General features: G+C 35.4%; 1 protein-coding gene across 6 annotated transcripts in view; it reads left to right on the top strand.

The window, feature by feature from the left end:
- Nucleotides 1–13,729, top strand: part of pdzd2 (PDZ domain containing 2) — a 174,593-nt gene that overhangs the window by 142,014 nt on the left and 18,850 nt on the right. For all 6 annotated transcript variants that reach the window (XM_015365188.2, XM_015365195.2, XM_015365215.2 and 3 more), the window contains 5 exons: nucleotides 3,229–3,346; nucleotides 5,541–5,673; nucleotides 9,718–9,805; nucleotides 11,947–12,050; nucleotides 12,786–12,957. In XM_015365188.2, the coding sequence (XP_015220674.2) occupies nucleotides 3,229–3,346; nucleotides 5,541–5,673; nucleotides 9,718–9,805; nucleotides 11,947–12,050; nucleotides 12,786–12,957 (615 nt within the window). The remainder of the gene's footprint in view (nucleotides 1–3,228; nucleotides 3,347–5,540; nucleotides 5,674–9,717; nucleotides 9,806–11,946; nucleotides 12,051–12,785; nucleotides 12,958–13,729) is intronic.

The raw sequence follows: 13,729 nt of genomic DNA, 5'->3' as shown, positions 1-13,729 counted from the left end.
ACTCTACCTATCTCACAGCTAGTCTTTGAACTCCCATAATCTTAAACACGAAGCCCAACACCTTTTCTTCCCTTCTTCCCCTCTGTGAATCTCTTTTGCTCTTTTCCTCTTGACTCCATCATTACCTCTTCTTATCAACTATTCTACACAATTCTTATTCCAGGCCCTGGTGTTCTCCTTCCTAGGCTATTGTAACTCTATTCTAGATAGTGCTAGCTTTCTTGTCATTTTGTTTTGTATGTTATTTTAGTTGCACAATTGTTTGTTGTACTTACATGGAAACATGATTAACTCAGCTTTTTTCACATCTTAGACATATCTGCATATGTCAGATTGGATGAAAGTAACTACTGAAAAATGTAGTAACTTTCAGATTTGCCCCGAAGTCCTATATTTACCTGATCCCTGAGGATATAGACCTCAAAGGGAAACTGCAATGCTATTTTTATATTTCAAGGTTAGAATCGATGTTGATGAATGCATTTCAAACCACAATGAAAAGTAAAATGTACACAGTAGGGTGTAATACCTCAATTTTACATCACAAAATAGGAGAAATTTCCAGATATGTAGAGCACCATATTGCTGTCATTGTAATTCAGAATGGGGCAAAACGTCCGGTGACACGAAGTGGGTCTATTACAGTGTAAACAAACAGGCTTGTGAATGCATTACTTTTAATCCAATACAAATTATTGCTTTCAATTTTGAGACAGTTTTGCCGACAAATACTACTTGTTATTTTTATGTCTAGATCACATTGAAACATTTCTGCAATGAAATGTCTGCTTGCTCAGCGTGGACTGATTCACTCATATATTGCATTACATTAGTCATTACAGTGACTACTGAGCAGGAAGGGGCATTCATGTCACAATTTGCACAGACTCTCGCTCCCACCCATGGTGAGACCAGCAACAACATGGCAACTATATGGTACTTTCAAAAAGTTCGTGATTTTGTGCTTAATTCGGAATTTGTCAAATTTTGTGATACTGTCAATATATTTTGTTACCAAGATTTAATATCCGGACTGAGAAATTTGGACTGAAGTTCCCCTTTAGTACATACATACTGTATATAGTACAAGTCTGAGAGGCATGAGAAATCAAAAGATATGACAATATTATATCAATTCCATTTTGCAGAGTACTTTTTGTTATTGTAAACATTATACATTCTTTGACTTTAGAGCCATCTTTTCTCAAATAAATCAGTTGTACTTGTACAGTTTATCTATATACACCTTGTAAGCTACATGGCTATGAAAACATTTAATTTACATCTTGCTGGGTTGCTTAAGACAACTGTTAAAATTAATACTAGTTATTTATTAAATGTTTTGAAAATCAAATTAAACAAATTGCAGTCAGGTTTGGAGTTACTTGCAGGTTGTGATTGAGTATACTGTATATAATAGTTTAGGCTTGGTGAGTAAGAATAAAACAAAAAAAAAAACTTGGATTCCATCAGTGGAAAACAAAAGTGCACTGATCTATAGTATGTATCATCATCACTCAGTGGCAAGAATATGCTGGGAGTGAGGATTATTCTCTCATCCCCACATCTCTCACCTGCACTTCATGGGAATTTATATGCATAAAAATATAGATTCCTTATATACTGCACATATTATGAGCAATTAAAAAAATAAAGGGGGTGAAAAATAAAAACACACTGTGGACACATGTATTTAATAGGTGAAGAGTCAGAGTATAAAATCATATCACTGAATGTTTTGATTTGCAACAATATGCCTTTATGTGGTATTGCTATGCACATTTATTCATATCTCTGTTGAAATTGGAACAATGCATTTTAAATAATGGAATGTTTTACAGATTGGATCATATTTCTTGCTTAAAAATGTAAAATGATATACAGTAATATTAATAGCAATGTTCAGATCAAAACAATATTTGTTTTAAATAAACAATTTATGTTCAGATAACACAAGGGTCATCCATAGTTATTACTTAGCAAAGTCACCTCTTGCAAGAAATACAGTGTCCAAATGCCACCTCTAATGTGGTATGAAGTTCTGGCACTTCAGAGGGGAACTTTTTACCATTTATCCATGTACGGTTGATCAAAGTCCTTAAAACTTTTTGAACCCAGTTCCATTAGTAAACTGCCATCTTGAGTTTGAATTACAAATTCAAAACAAGTTTAATTGGGCTGAGGTATGGGGATTTAGATGGCCTGTCATTTAATTTGAGTGCAGGTAACCATTCCTTTGCCAATCTGGATATATGCTTTTGATCATTGTCATGCTGGAATATCTATTTCCAGCCAAGCTAGAGCTTCTTGGCACAAAAAACAAACAAATGTCTGGCCAGAATGTCCTGGTATGTTCAGGAGTTCCTATCTTCCTATCTTGAGGTTTCAGGACCTGTAGATTCAAAACAACACCAAAACTCAATAGACCCCAAACAATACCGTGGGCAAGAGGTTAATCTTTTTTAACTCTAATGAGCCTGTCCAAAAAGTTTATTTTTCATTTCATCTGACCATGAAATGGTAATTTAATTATTTCAATTTTCATCAAATTACATTTATTAAGTCTGAGTCATCTCTTTTTTTGTGGTTTGCCCTCAGAAGAGGCATTTTCAGTGCAGCCTAGCTAGGAATACTAAATTCACGCAAGCCTCTTAAAATTGTAGTTTTCAACAATTTGCATCTTGAAGCTGACAGAAATGGAAACATACACTTGTTTAATAACCAGGGGTGATCAGAAACAATTACTGTACATCCTTTTCCTGGCAGGGTTGCTACAATACCAATAAGTTTAAATTCATTTTATGGACACTAGAATTGATTCAGCCTTTTGTGGATATTTTATTTCCATCCCCCAACTTGAGGAGGTCAAAGACCACTTTCCTGTAGTCTTTGAAGACCTTTCTGAACCTTACCATGTTGATGCTTGCTGCTATGAATGTTGAATGTTTTCAGTTAATTACCTCCTTTTAGACCCCAAGAAAACAGGAAGCCTTCAGAGGCCTCTATATAGTTCCATTGGCTTCCGTTGCACTTCCAAGAGCAGAATGTTATTGTAGTATATGTACTGTATATCAGAATCTACAGAACATCAGAATAAAAATAATCAGTTCTTCTGTATGACATTTTCTTATTTCTTTTGGTATATGAACAAATCTGTAAAGCATTCTGTCTGGGATACACTGAGGTATGCAAATTAACAGTTTATTGCCCTGGTCCTTGTATGTTTAGAGCCAGGGGTTGGACTTGGAATTGGAGCCTGTTGCCTCACTTTGGAGAATAGTTTTCCAGGCATCTATATTCATAGCCTTGCGCCCGGGTCCGTGGCAAAGATGGATGGCCGGCTAAGGTGAGCTGCTCCTTCAATACGCTGTATTGTACAGTTAGAAATCTTAATGTATTTACCATGCAAAGTTTTTTCTAAAATAATGATGTATTTGAATTACATTTCAGGAGCAATTGATAGGGCTTTAGTGTGCTTGGTAGATTTATGTAGTTTTCCAGACAATATAGTAATGTTCATTAAAAACTGGTGTGTATTTAATCAGTTGCACATCCTACAATGCACAAACTGTGTTGTTTAGCCATTTCATTTGTTTTGCCACTGTTCTGTTCTCCTTTTAATAATATGTATTATTGAATACATTGTATTTGATTCCAGCTTGATTAAAAAAACACACTTGTCTCTTTAAATGGATACTTGTGTTTTTGTGAGATCTGAATGATTAGAATTAGAATCAAGAATGGATCATTTAATAAATAAGCAAGCATATAAACAAGGAAAGTAAAGTCGGCAAGAGTTTCTAGATCTCAGTTCTGCCAACAATAAGAAGGTGATTTAGCATACCAGCCTCTCAGCTCTAGAGTCCTGGGTTTCATTCCAACTTTGAGTACCTGCCTGTGTAAAGTTTATATGTTTTTTTCTGTGCTCACAAGGGTTTTGCTGAGTGTTCCGGCCTTTACACAGTGACATGCTGCTTAGGCTGAATGACTCTAAATTGCACCCTTAGGGTATATTTATCAATTAAAAATCTTCCCAACTCATTAACCAAGCACTATCCCCCATCTGCACTATATGAGATCACACAGAGACCTCACTTTAAATGGTAATCAGGGGTCGGAGACCTCACTATATCCCAGTTTAACTAAGGGTTTTAGTATGTTTTTTGCCACCATAAATATTGTAATATAGTCATAATTGTGTTACACTACCTATACCTACTCTCGGTTAAAAATAATACTCCTGCCAGAATTCTGCATGCTTTTCCCATCTTAGCAGAGACAGACATGGTGTTTGAAATCCTCATTAAATTACTAAGAAATGAGCAGTAATAACAATTAAACAAAACCATGATTTTCCATGTATCTTCCATTATTTGCTTTATCTTAGAGAGCAAGTTCCAAAACATCTTAACCCATGTGTTTCCACTTACTGAACACCTGTGACTAGTTAGCTTTTCTCATAGGTTTATTTTCACTGTCCTCATGAATGAAGCAGCACAATTAATACAAACGTGCAATTGGGTCTGTCACTTCTTTTTTTTGTTCATTCTGCTTGTGTTACTTAGTAACAAGTACATCACTCACATGAATAATGCCAGTGCATCTTTCCCACTTTTGTTTTTTAATTACAAGCTTTGTCAGTTGAAGAATGAACGTTTGCTATTGCCTTTTATTAGAAATTGTAGTCCTGATTTAGGGGAAACGTCAAACACCAAGGCTGCTCAAGGTTGGAGCTGGACTCAAAACACTTGCAGAATTCCAGCAAGAGTAATATATCAGTTGGTAAACAGAAATTAGAGTGAAACAGTATGAGTACTGAGTAATCAGTAGCATCTGTATTCTGTGCTTGAGAGTTTGGTGAAGCAAAGCCCTCAGAAACTGAGATGCAGATTGAAAGCAGCTATCCTCATTTCATCATTTAAAGATTTACTGTGTTTTTGGCTGGGAAATAGAATTAACCCAAGGTAAGCTTAAGGGATTCCAAAAGAAGCAAAATAAATACTGAGAAGGCAGAACACTAAATATAGTGCTATTAATGATCTTGTTAGCTTTTTAGACTCATTCACCCACCGTATTCAACGACCACTTAGTTCTGTGGGTTTGGTAAAGATGGTGTTCTTCCAGCTTGATCAAAGATTTTTAGACTGTATGAACTTGGGGAAACTCTTTTGCATACAGTATGATGCTTTGAACTGACACCAATGCTAACTCATTGTATTATATCAATATGTTGATAACTTCTGTTAATTAAATCAGTAATGACATGGCTGGAGGCTCAGAATAAATGAGTCATGTAATTTCTATTGATAAGTATAAACAAGGTAGATGTCACATGCTAGAGAAAAAGATTTCTGGTGTATCCCCCAAGATTTTCTTAAGAACCCAATCTGAGAACCACTGATGTTTTACTCTTCTAAAGATAAGCCGGTTTCCTTGTAAGTATAACGAGTCACAATGTCGGGAAAGGTTGACATTAGGACTGCAAAGAGACTGAAGTACTTGATAACCAATTCCATCCTCTCTTACTACCCAATGGATAGCCGTGGAGACCAGGTTCTAGAAGTGGACTCTGTAAGTCTGCGCCATGCTGCCCTGAGCGAAGCTTATGCCATTCTCAGTGAGTGTGGGCCCGGTCCTGTGAGTCTGATCATCAGTCGACATCCCAATCCAAAAGTAAGACTTGATTAATTTTTTTACATATGGCGTTTGTGTTGAAGCACTCTGCTTTTCTGCCACAGGCTAGAAATATGTATAGTTCTTTTGGAGGCCATGAGTGCATAAAGATAAATGTGTTATTCAGAATGAGGGAATACCGAAAGTCCATGCTGCCTATGATTTTTTAAAGCCCTGGATGACATCTTAATTTTTTTTTCCCCTTGCCAAGTGAATGTGCGTGTCTCTTAAGGATAGCAAATCATATTTGATGACAGTCAAGAACAATCCCATAACAAATGTAGACACAGAAGGAGCACTTAGACTGGCTACAGTTCAAATAATTACTGTATATTGCTCGTTTTCCATGTTCATTCTTTAAAGAACCAAAATGCAAAAATACCTTTCAGAACGTATAGAAGGAAAGCTTGTACTCAAGCTGTGCTCCTTTAAACATGTCAGTAGTGTAATTGGTTGCAGAGGCAGGTCTGGTTAATGTAATGGCTTTCTACCTGTTATTGAAGAATTCATAGTCATATCTGTCAAGTTTTTATTCAAACATCAGACATGCTGTAATCCTGTAAAGAAGCAGCTGTAACTTGCTCTAATTTCGGGGTTTAAAGGGAAATACTATTGACACTTTTTCCGTGGTTTTGGTCACAAATCATTAGTGGGTTCTAGAATGAATGACGTGCACTCACATTAGGTCAAAGTGGCACAAGTGCACTTTTTATTGAACAGCCAGTAATAACAAAGAATACATGAAAAGACAGCTCTTCATTTGTCCCCCAAGCCAGGTGAGGGAATGATTGGGAGTTTCCTGAGCACATGACACCCATGACACCAAAAACCACCAGTACAGGGGGCTTCATTCACTCCTTTCTCCACCCATGGGTGCTGCATAACCTTTGCATGCACGTAGCTCCAGGGCCCATTTAGAGAACAGCTTGTCCCAGCAGCCGCAGACAAACAGGATTTCATCAGAAGATGCACAGAATAGTAGAAACCACAAATAACACTAAGGTGTTGATACACAGAAGTTCTTTGGGGCTCAATATATTTTAGTTTTATCTCTTTCAGCTACAAGAAGACTAGTGTTTATTCCATTATTATGCATAATTATCTTACTTTTTGATGAGGATACCCAAAATAAAATTCATATGAAGTCTTTCATACATACAAATTCCTCAACTTCATGTTCAGTAGTTAAGCCTGAATTTTGAACACTATATGGAGCTCATATGGGACAAGATTATTATCTGAAATTTAAGCAGAAGACTGAAACTACATGGAAAACAAGAGTCCTAAATGTAAATATGTTACAGGAAAGAAAACAAGCAAAATCTCACATACCCTGCAACATTGCTACAGTTTGCTACAAAATATAATTTATTTTTTCACTGTTCAATTTTATTTGTTCACTGAAATGAGAACAGAATCTACAGCAGTACAGCAAGTGATACCCTCACATACTAGTTGCAAGCTAATACCTTCCCTTACTCAAAGTAAGCTTTAGTGTTTCATCCCATGATCAGGCTGATACCGTCGGAGATATATTAAATCACAGAATAAACATGCCCACTCCTCAACATTACTGTAAAAATATAAATAGCTACCAGAAATTGTGAGGAAAAAAAAAACATCTGACATTATTATCAGGGATTTTTACATTGACTGAAAAGTACTGGTCATTTGGTTTCAAAAAGGTACTTTTTTCTGCCATTTAGAATACTTTTTTGTCACAAAACGTCTGCTAAAAATGTGATATTGAAACATGCATTTTTGGGGATTTACAAGGTAACTTCAAATATGGCAGTGTTCATTTGTACTTTGTAAGTTTTAATAGTGGAAGTACGATGATGCACTTGAAGCAACAACTGCTGTTGTAATGGATCTACTAACCTTTTTAGATGCCTTGTCAGTATATATTTTTATGTGATTTAAAATACTGTAGGATACTTATGATGTGTGCTAATATACTACCTGCTTTGTATCCCATTAAGATGGAAGAGAGAGGTTTAAGGTCTCACATACTTTTTGTTGACTCCAAATCAGTTGAAAAAATGACATTTCCTTTGAAGACAGTTTGCTTTTAGCTGAAATGCAACTTTCAATTTAATTTCAGCTTTTTGTACACATCTAATATTTATAACGATCTTCTTTACTTTCTGTTTAACTTTAATAAAATACTTAACATTTTTGATAATATTTTCTATTAATGAGCAATACTTAGCTCTGTCTTACTGTGTTCACATTTAGCTTGTTTAATATCCCCTCCCTGAAACTCCAATCCTCTTACGGCACTGACAGGAAGTAAAATATTTGCTCTACTTATGATGGAAAAAAGCATATTTCCTTTAGGCGACAAAGAATTCTTTTCATAAGGTTCAATTTTCAGTGATCCCTAGCACATCTTGCATATTTAAGAAATGATAACATTGTAAACCTGATACTGAGTTTGGCTTAAATGTGTTAAGGGTGATTTAATTGGAAAGTCCCAATACTGGCACAGTTAAACAGAAAAGTTTAAATGTATACTCAGGTGGTGGGAAAGGGTGTTTTTTCTAGACATACAACAAGGTAAGGTATGTGCAAGTGAACAAACACATCAGAGCCCTTCACAGATCTGGGAGACCACATAAGATAACCTCAAAAGCAGTAGAAAGGAATTGATCTATATGTCCACAAAAACCCTACACTTACAGTAGAGAATTTACCTACACGTTTTCTTTGAAAGTGTATCATATTTTCCTAAGAAAACAATGCAGAAGTTCACTCTAGGCAGGTGACACATCAATGAGTGAGGCAAAGGTGCAAACTTCTTGTCAAGAAAATACTTGAAGCATTTAGCATATGCCTATTTACAGATGCACAGGCCTGATACGTTTTTTTTAACAGCATCTTATGGATCATTCAGTCAGTGTTGAATTGTTTCAAGAGCGGAACTTCAGATGGTGATAAAGCATGTCAAAGGTTTCATTGTATGTACTGTCAAGCAATAGCGGCAGTTCTATTTTGGTTTAGGCCTACTGCCACTCTTCAGAGGCCAGAAGCCTTTGTGTAACTGTAGAAATTGCTTTTGCTTTGCCGAAATAATGCCCCGCAGTCTAAGAATGTCTGGACATTGTCTAAGATTAAGCCTGAACAACAATCCAAAGCTCACGGCCAAATAAATTTTGTAAAGAGTAAATGGACCAAAGTGCAGCACTGGTCATTCAGACTACCGGACTGCAAGGTACTTGTGTACTCATAGCAACTTATTTGCATGCTGTAACAGTGACCAATGAGTACCTTCTTTAATTGTAGACCAGAGGCATTCTATCTGGGATTTGAACTCATGACCATCTGATCTGAAGTCCAAAGACCTTACTACTAAAATGTAGCTCAGCATATTTACACACAAAAACATACAAAATGTAATTTTTGTTTTTGTTTTACTATGAAATTGGCTTGTTTTGCATAATTGGTATGGTTGGATTAGCACCATTGTGTTCAACACCGGTGTGTACTCCAAAGGAATCCCCTAGATAGGTTTTTATTGCTTGGCACCATCTGGTGGTCATATCCAGTATTATGTAGGAAATGTGATTTTATGATTTTCTATTTCTGACCAAATGTCAGAGTGTTTCATTTTAGCTCTACATTTTACTTCATTAATTTCATTTGACATCATTTGAGTTCTTGGAGGTCTGAACCTCAGCTTTTTCAATTAAATCATTACAATACCCACTAAGATGCCATAGTAATAATATAACACAATTTAACTTTAGGATTTGTGTATATGAACAATAAATGCAATAAGCAAGCTTCTCATTTTAATTAATTTATTTTTTCTTTGTATTTGACCATGATTCACTGTGTGACTGAATACACGAAACATTAACTTTAATCACCTGTGCTGATGGTTGTATTGATTTTCTTCCAAATAAATCTACAACTATCTGAAGGCCCTCCTGGAGCTGTGCTGAAGAATGCCATAATAGATCTGTGTCATAGCAGCATATATATATATATGAAAGGAAAACAATTTCCTTTCATTTTTTTAATCTTTTTTTTGTCTTTTAGGTTTCTGAACAAGAGATGGATGAGGCAATTGCACGCACCACACACAGGGAAAGCCTGTGCAAAGATGGTCATTCTGCTCATGTGCTTGGTATGTTAAAGCAACCAGTTGTTTCTTGTTAACATTAAAGTCAAAAGTTTTGAGGACTCTAGACCTGAGCCCCCTACCATCTGTATCTGTTTATAACTATCTTCTCCATATGTACAGGGGCACATTCATCTGAATCTGCTGCACAGTATTCTTTGAGAAACTATTTGCCTGAATTGGTTCATGAAATCTTAGAGAAGAACACATTAAAGCCTGAGCTAAGGTTAATACTGCTTTAATGAAAATAGTGAGAAGTTAAAATGAGAGATATTTATGGTTCTATAGACTGAACAACCATATGTAAAGAGTTGCTGTAAACTCATGATTAGAGAACTGACACTGATAAAGACAGCGGGTTTGATTGCAAGTCCTATTACTGTAGTAGTTTTGACAGATGCCTTAACGCGCTGTGAAGAGTAAAAAATGGGAGGTTGCTACGCTGCTGAATGAGCCATGTTTGTTACAGACTTCCTTTCTCATTTCGGTTCATAATCATGGTTGTAGTAATAGATACTTTATTGATCCCATGAGGGAAATTGCAGTGCAACAGCAGCTTAACACAGACAACACAGCACAGTGTCAAGTAATAGTGAAAATAAAGAAGGAAACAGCATTCAAAGTACAGGCGTGGGTTCCTCCAAAAGAAAAAAAAAGCCTTTGAAACACTTCATAATACCGGTACATTTAAATATATGCTAAATATACTAAAACTACTATATTATACACTGTAAGAATAAGACTCATTCTAAGTAACTTAGGTGTAGCAGCACATACTGTAAAGTCACATTGGCGAACATATAATTACAACACAAGCTAGAGACATATAGTCTGCCTTCCTAGCTGCAAATGCTGGTGTTACTGTATAATGGCATATGTATACTTACACACAAACTTATACTGAATATATCACTTGAAACACCGCACATCACATTGTTAATTACTATATAAATAGATTGTAATTAAAGCACTGCACATCACATTGTTAATTACTATATAAATAGATTGTAATTAAAGTCTTATTTGCGCACCTGCATTGTAACGTGTTTCTAAAGCTACTATAGGCCACTACATAACTTGAAGACTAGTCAAATGTAACTTAATAACCATTGCAGTCTGACTGAAAATTGTGAAAATGTTGAAATCAAGTTCAGAATACCTTAAGTATATAGGAGTATTTAATTTAAGGTGTTTTGAAAAACAAAGACAGACTGAAAGTCTCATTTCAAATATTTACTGCAAAGAATACACTAAGGAAAAAAATACATACAGGATGTGTTTTTTGCTTCCATTGTTCCAGATCATTTTGCTGTTCTCCACAGAATTACTGACAAGCTGTGTGAATCGCTCAACCACTAAACATAGATTCTACCTGGAGTCTTGTATTTACCCTCAAGCTTTCTTTTGCGTTTATTAAAATTATGAATGAAGAAAGTTGGAACCTTAGCCAAACTGTGTGTTGATGATTGGTCAAGCATGGGCTCTAACTCAGCAGAATAATGTGTGTTTGTTTGTATATCTCCTAAACAATGCTAGAAGAATAACTCAAAGTACTTTATAACCCCCAAATCATTAATCTTCATCGTTGTACCAGGGAACACAAGTGGGAACATTAAAGCATGATTTAAGTAGGCAGATGATGAAATGTGTTTAGACTGCAAACATAGCTGGATTTCTCAACAGCTGCAAAATTGCCATGCTTAGTTGATTTGAAGAATTTTATTAATTCCTCCTCATTGCTAAGAAAGTGGTAGCATAGGTACATTCCCATATCAGTGTCCATTAGCTATTCCAGTCATTTTTGTTTGCTACCAATACTGTTTTTTATCATGTTCTATGCTGGAATCTTCTCTTTTCCTTGCATGAAAAGAGTGGAGGTGTGCAGGGTCTCTTCACTAGTAAATAACTTGGATTTGGCTCACCTCGACTGGCTATGAAAGTCACCCAGTGTAGCCCTACTTTTTGTCTAGAAAATATGAAGTTTGCTGTTGTAGATACACTCCCCTGGAGAAGGGCATTTTGACTTACGGGAAAGGAGTAGAAACTTATAATGCCATGCTTTTTGATTTGAGTTTTTGATTGGTCAACAAATGTTCATTGGAAGAGTTCTACTAGTATCTAGCTAAAATCTTGTTTTCTTTCCTTAGGTTTGCCCTCTAAGAGCCCCTCTCCGACAGTGAAAGCTAAGCAAAGCGATGGGTCCACTTCTCTAAGCTGGACAATGAAACGTTTCCTTGAACCAGCCAGCCGGGTAACTAGAGTCATCTAGACAAGACAAAAAATGCAGATTGAAAAATACAAGTTAATAGATTATTCCATGATGAAAAGAGAAGAAAAGAAACAAGCGTAAAGGAATAAACCTTTACTTGTTCCTTTGCAGCCTACGCATGCTGCCACAGCTACCTACTTAAACTACTTCAAGATAATAGATATTGACATTGTAAAACAATCTTAAATTGTTACCTAAAAATTCCATATATTTAGATTTATATCAATAAGATATAACAGATGTTCTAAAGATCTGTTATCTATCCTAATGTTTGACTTTCAAAGTAATGTTCAGAGATACAGTGGTTGAACACAGAAGGAGTCAAGTCCATTTTTTTCTTTTCAAAGATTCCTGTACATGTTAGTTTCCTGTATTTAAAATTGACAAGAAATGTTAGTATCAAATCTCATAAATCTAATGGTACTGCATGTATATTATTCAAATGTTCATTTCAGTATGCTTTTGCTCATTTCATTGTCTTTTAATTTTTTAAATGGGAAATACTTCATAAATAAAAAATGCTGTGTTCTTTAGTGTCCAGAGTTAATAAAGAGTCCCAAATGAGAAGTTTTAGATCATATTACCCTTAAAGTAACATTAATATTAACCCTTACCTATTTAACATGCCACATATCAAATCCTAACTTACTTTACATGACAAGTTCTAATTGTATTAATCTGTAATAATATTAACTTTTTATATTTTACTGTGTGCAGCAAGGGTCACTGAGTTCAGAAGCAGAACTCTCTCAGTACTTCTCACATGATGTCCCTAGCCAGTCCTCTCTCTCTGAAACCATGGTAACGGGGTCCAGTGATGAGGAACTGCTACGTCACAAGAGCTGCAGCACCTCATTGGACGATACTATAGCTCCATCCCTTAACCTAAGTACGTATCCCTCCTCTCAGAATTTAAAATGTTTTTCAGTGATGAAACATATAAGCTATAAACACATAATTTTTTGTTTTTACTTTTTAGTGAAAACTATTGCCCTTTCAATACTGAAACAGAAAAGAAATATAAGTAATAAAAATAGATTAGTAACATTTTTTTAAAAAAGTCAGAGACCAAAGCAAACAAACAAACAAAAATACAGAAGATACAGAGATAACAGAAAATGTATTATGCATTTTATATTAAGCTTACCTCATATATCACATTACTCATTCCACCTTAATGTAACTTGCCAATTTCCAGCTATATTTTCCAGATCATTAGGGAGTCAGGCCAGGAAAGGCTAATATGAATAATTATGAAATATTTTCAGAAATTACTTCTCATCCTTTCATGCAAATGCTTTCAGCTTTTCTAGGGTACAACTATAAAACTCTATATGCCACTGATTCATAGTCGTTGGATTAATTTTAATTATTTAGAATGCTTTTTTTACAAAACTAATCATTTTTTTTGCATGTTTTAGCCAAAATAGGTTCTATTAGGTCAGTTGTCGAGCCACAGATCTGTTGTTTAGCATTTGTTGCTAATTTTTGCTTTATCTTACTTGTACAAGTTAGCTATTAGTTGACAAGTCCAAAATATGTGTATACTGCATGTACGTTTCAGTGTGATTTATAGCAATTATGGTTGCCAGCTGTCTGGTTTCTGGCATTTTTTTCAGTGCCCTTTACCAATTGTCACCTATAATTTTATCTTTATTTTT

The sequence above is a fragment of the Lepisosteus oculatus genome, chromosome 3 (assembly GCF_040954835.1).
Source record: "Lepisosteus oculatus isolate fLepOcu1 chromosome 3, fLepOcu1.hap2, whole genome shotgun sequence".
NCBI classification, from domain to species: Eukaryota; Metazoa; Chordata; class Actinopteri; order Semionotiformes; family Lepisosteidae; genus Lepisosteus; species Lepisosteus oculatus.
The sequence above is the reverse complement of the archived record's forward strand: the minus strand, read 5'-3'. Positions and strand labels throughout refer to the sequence as shown.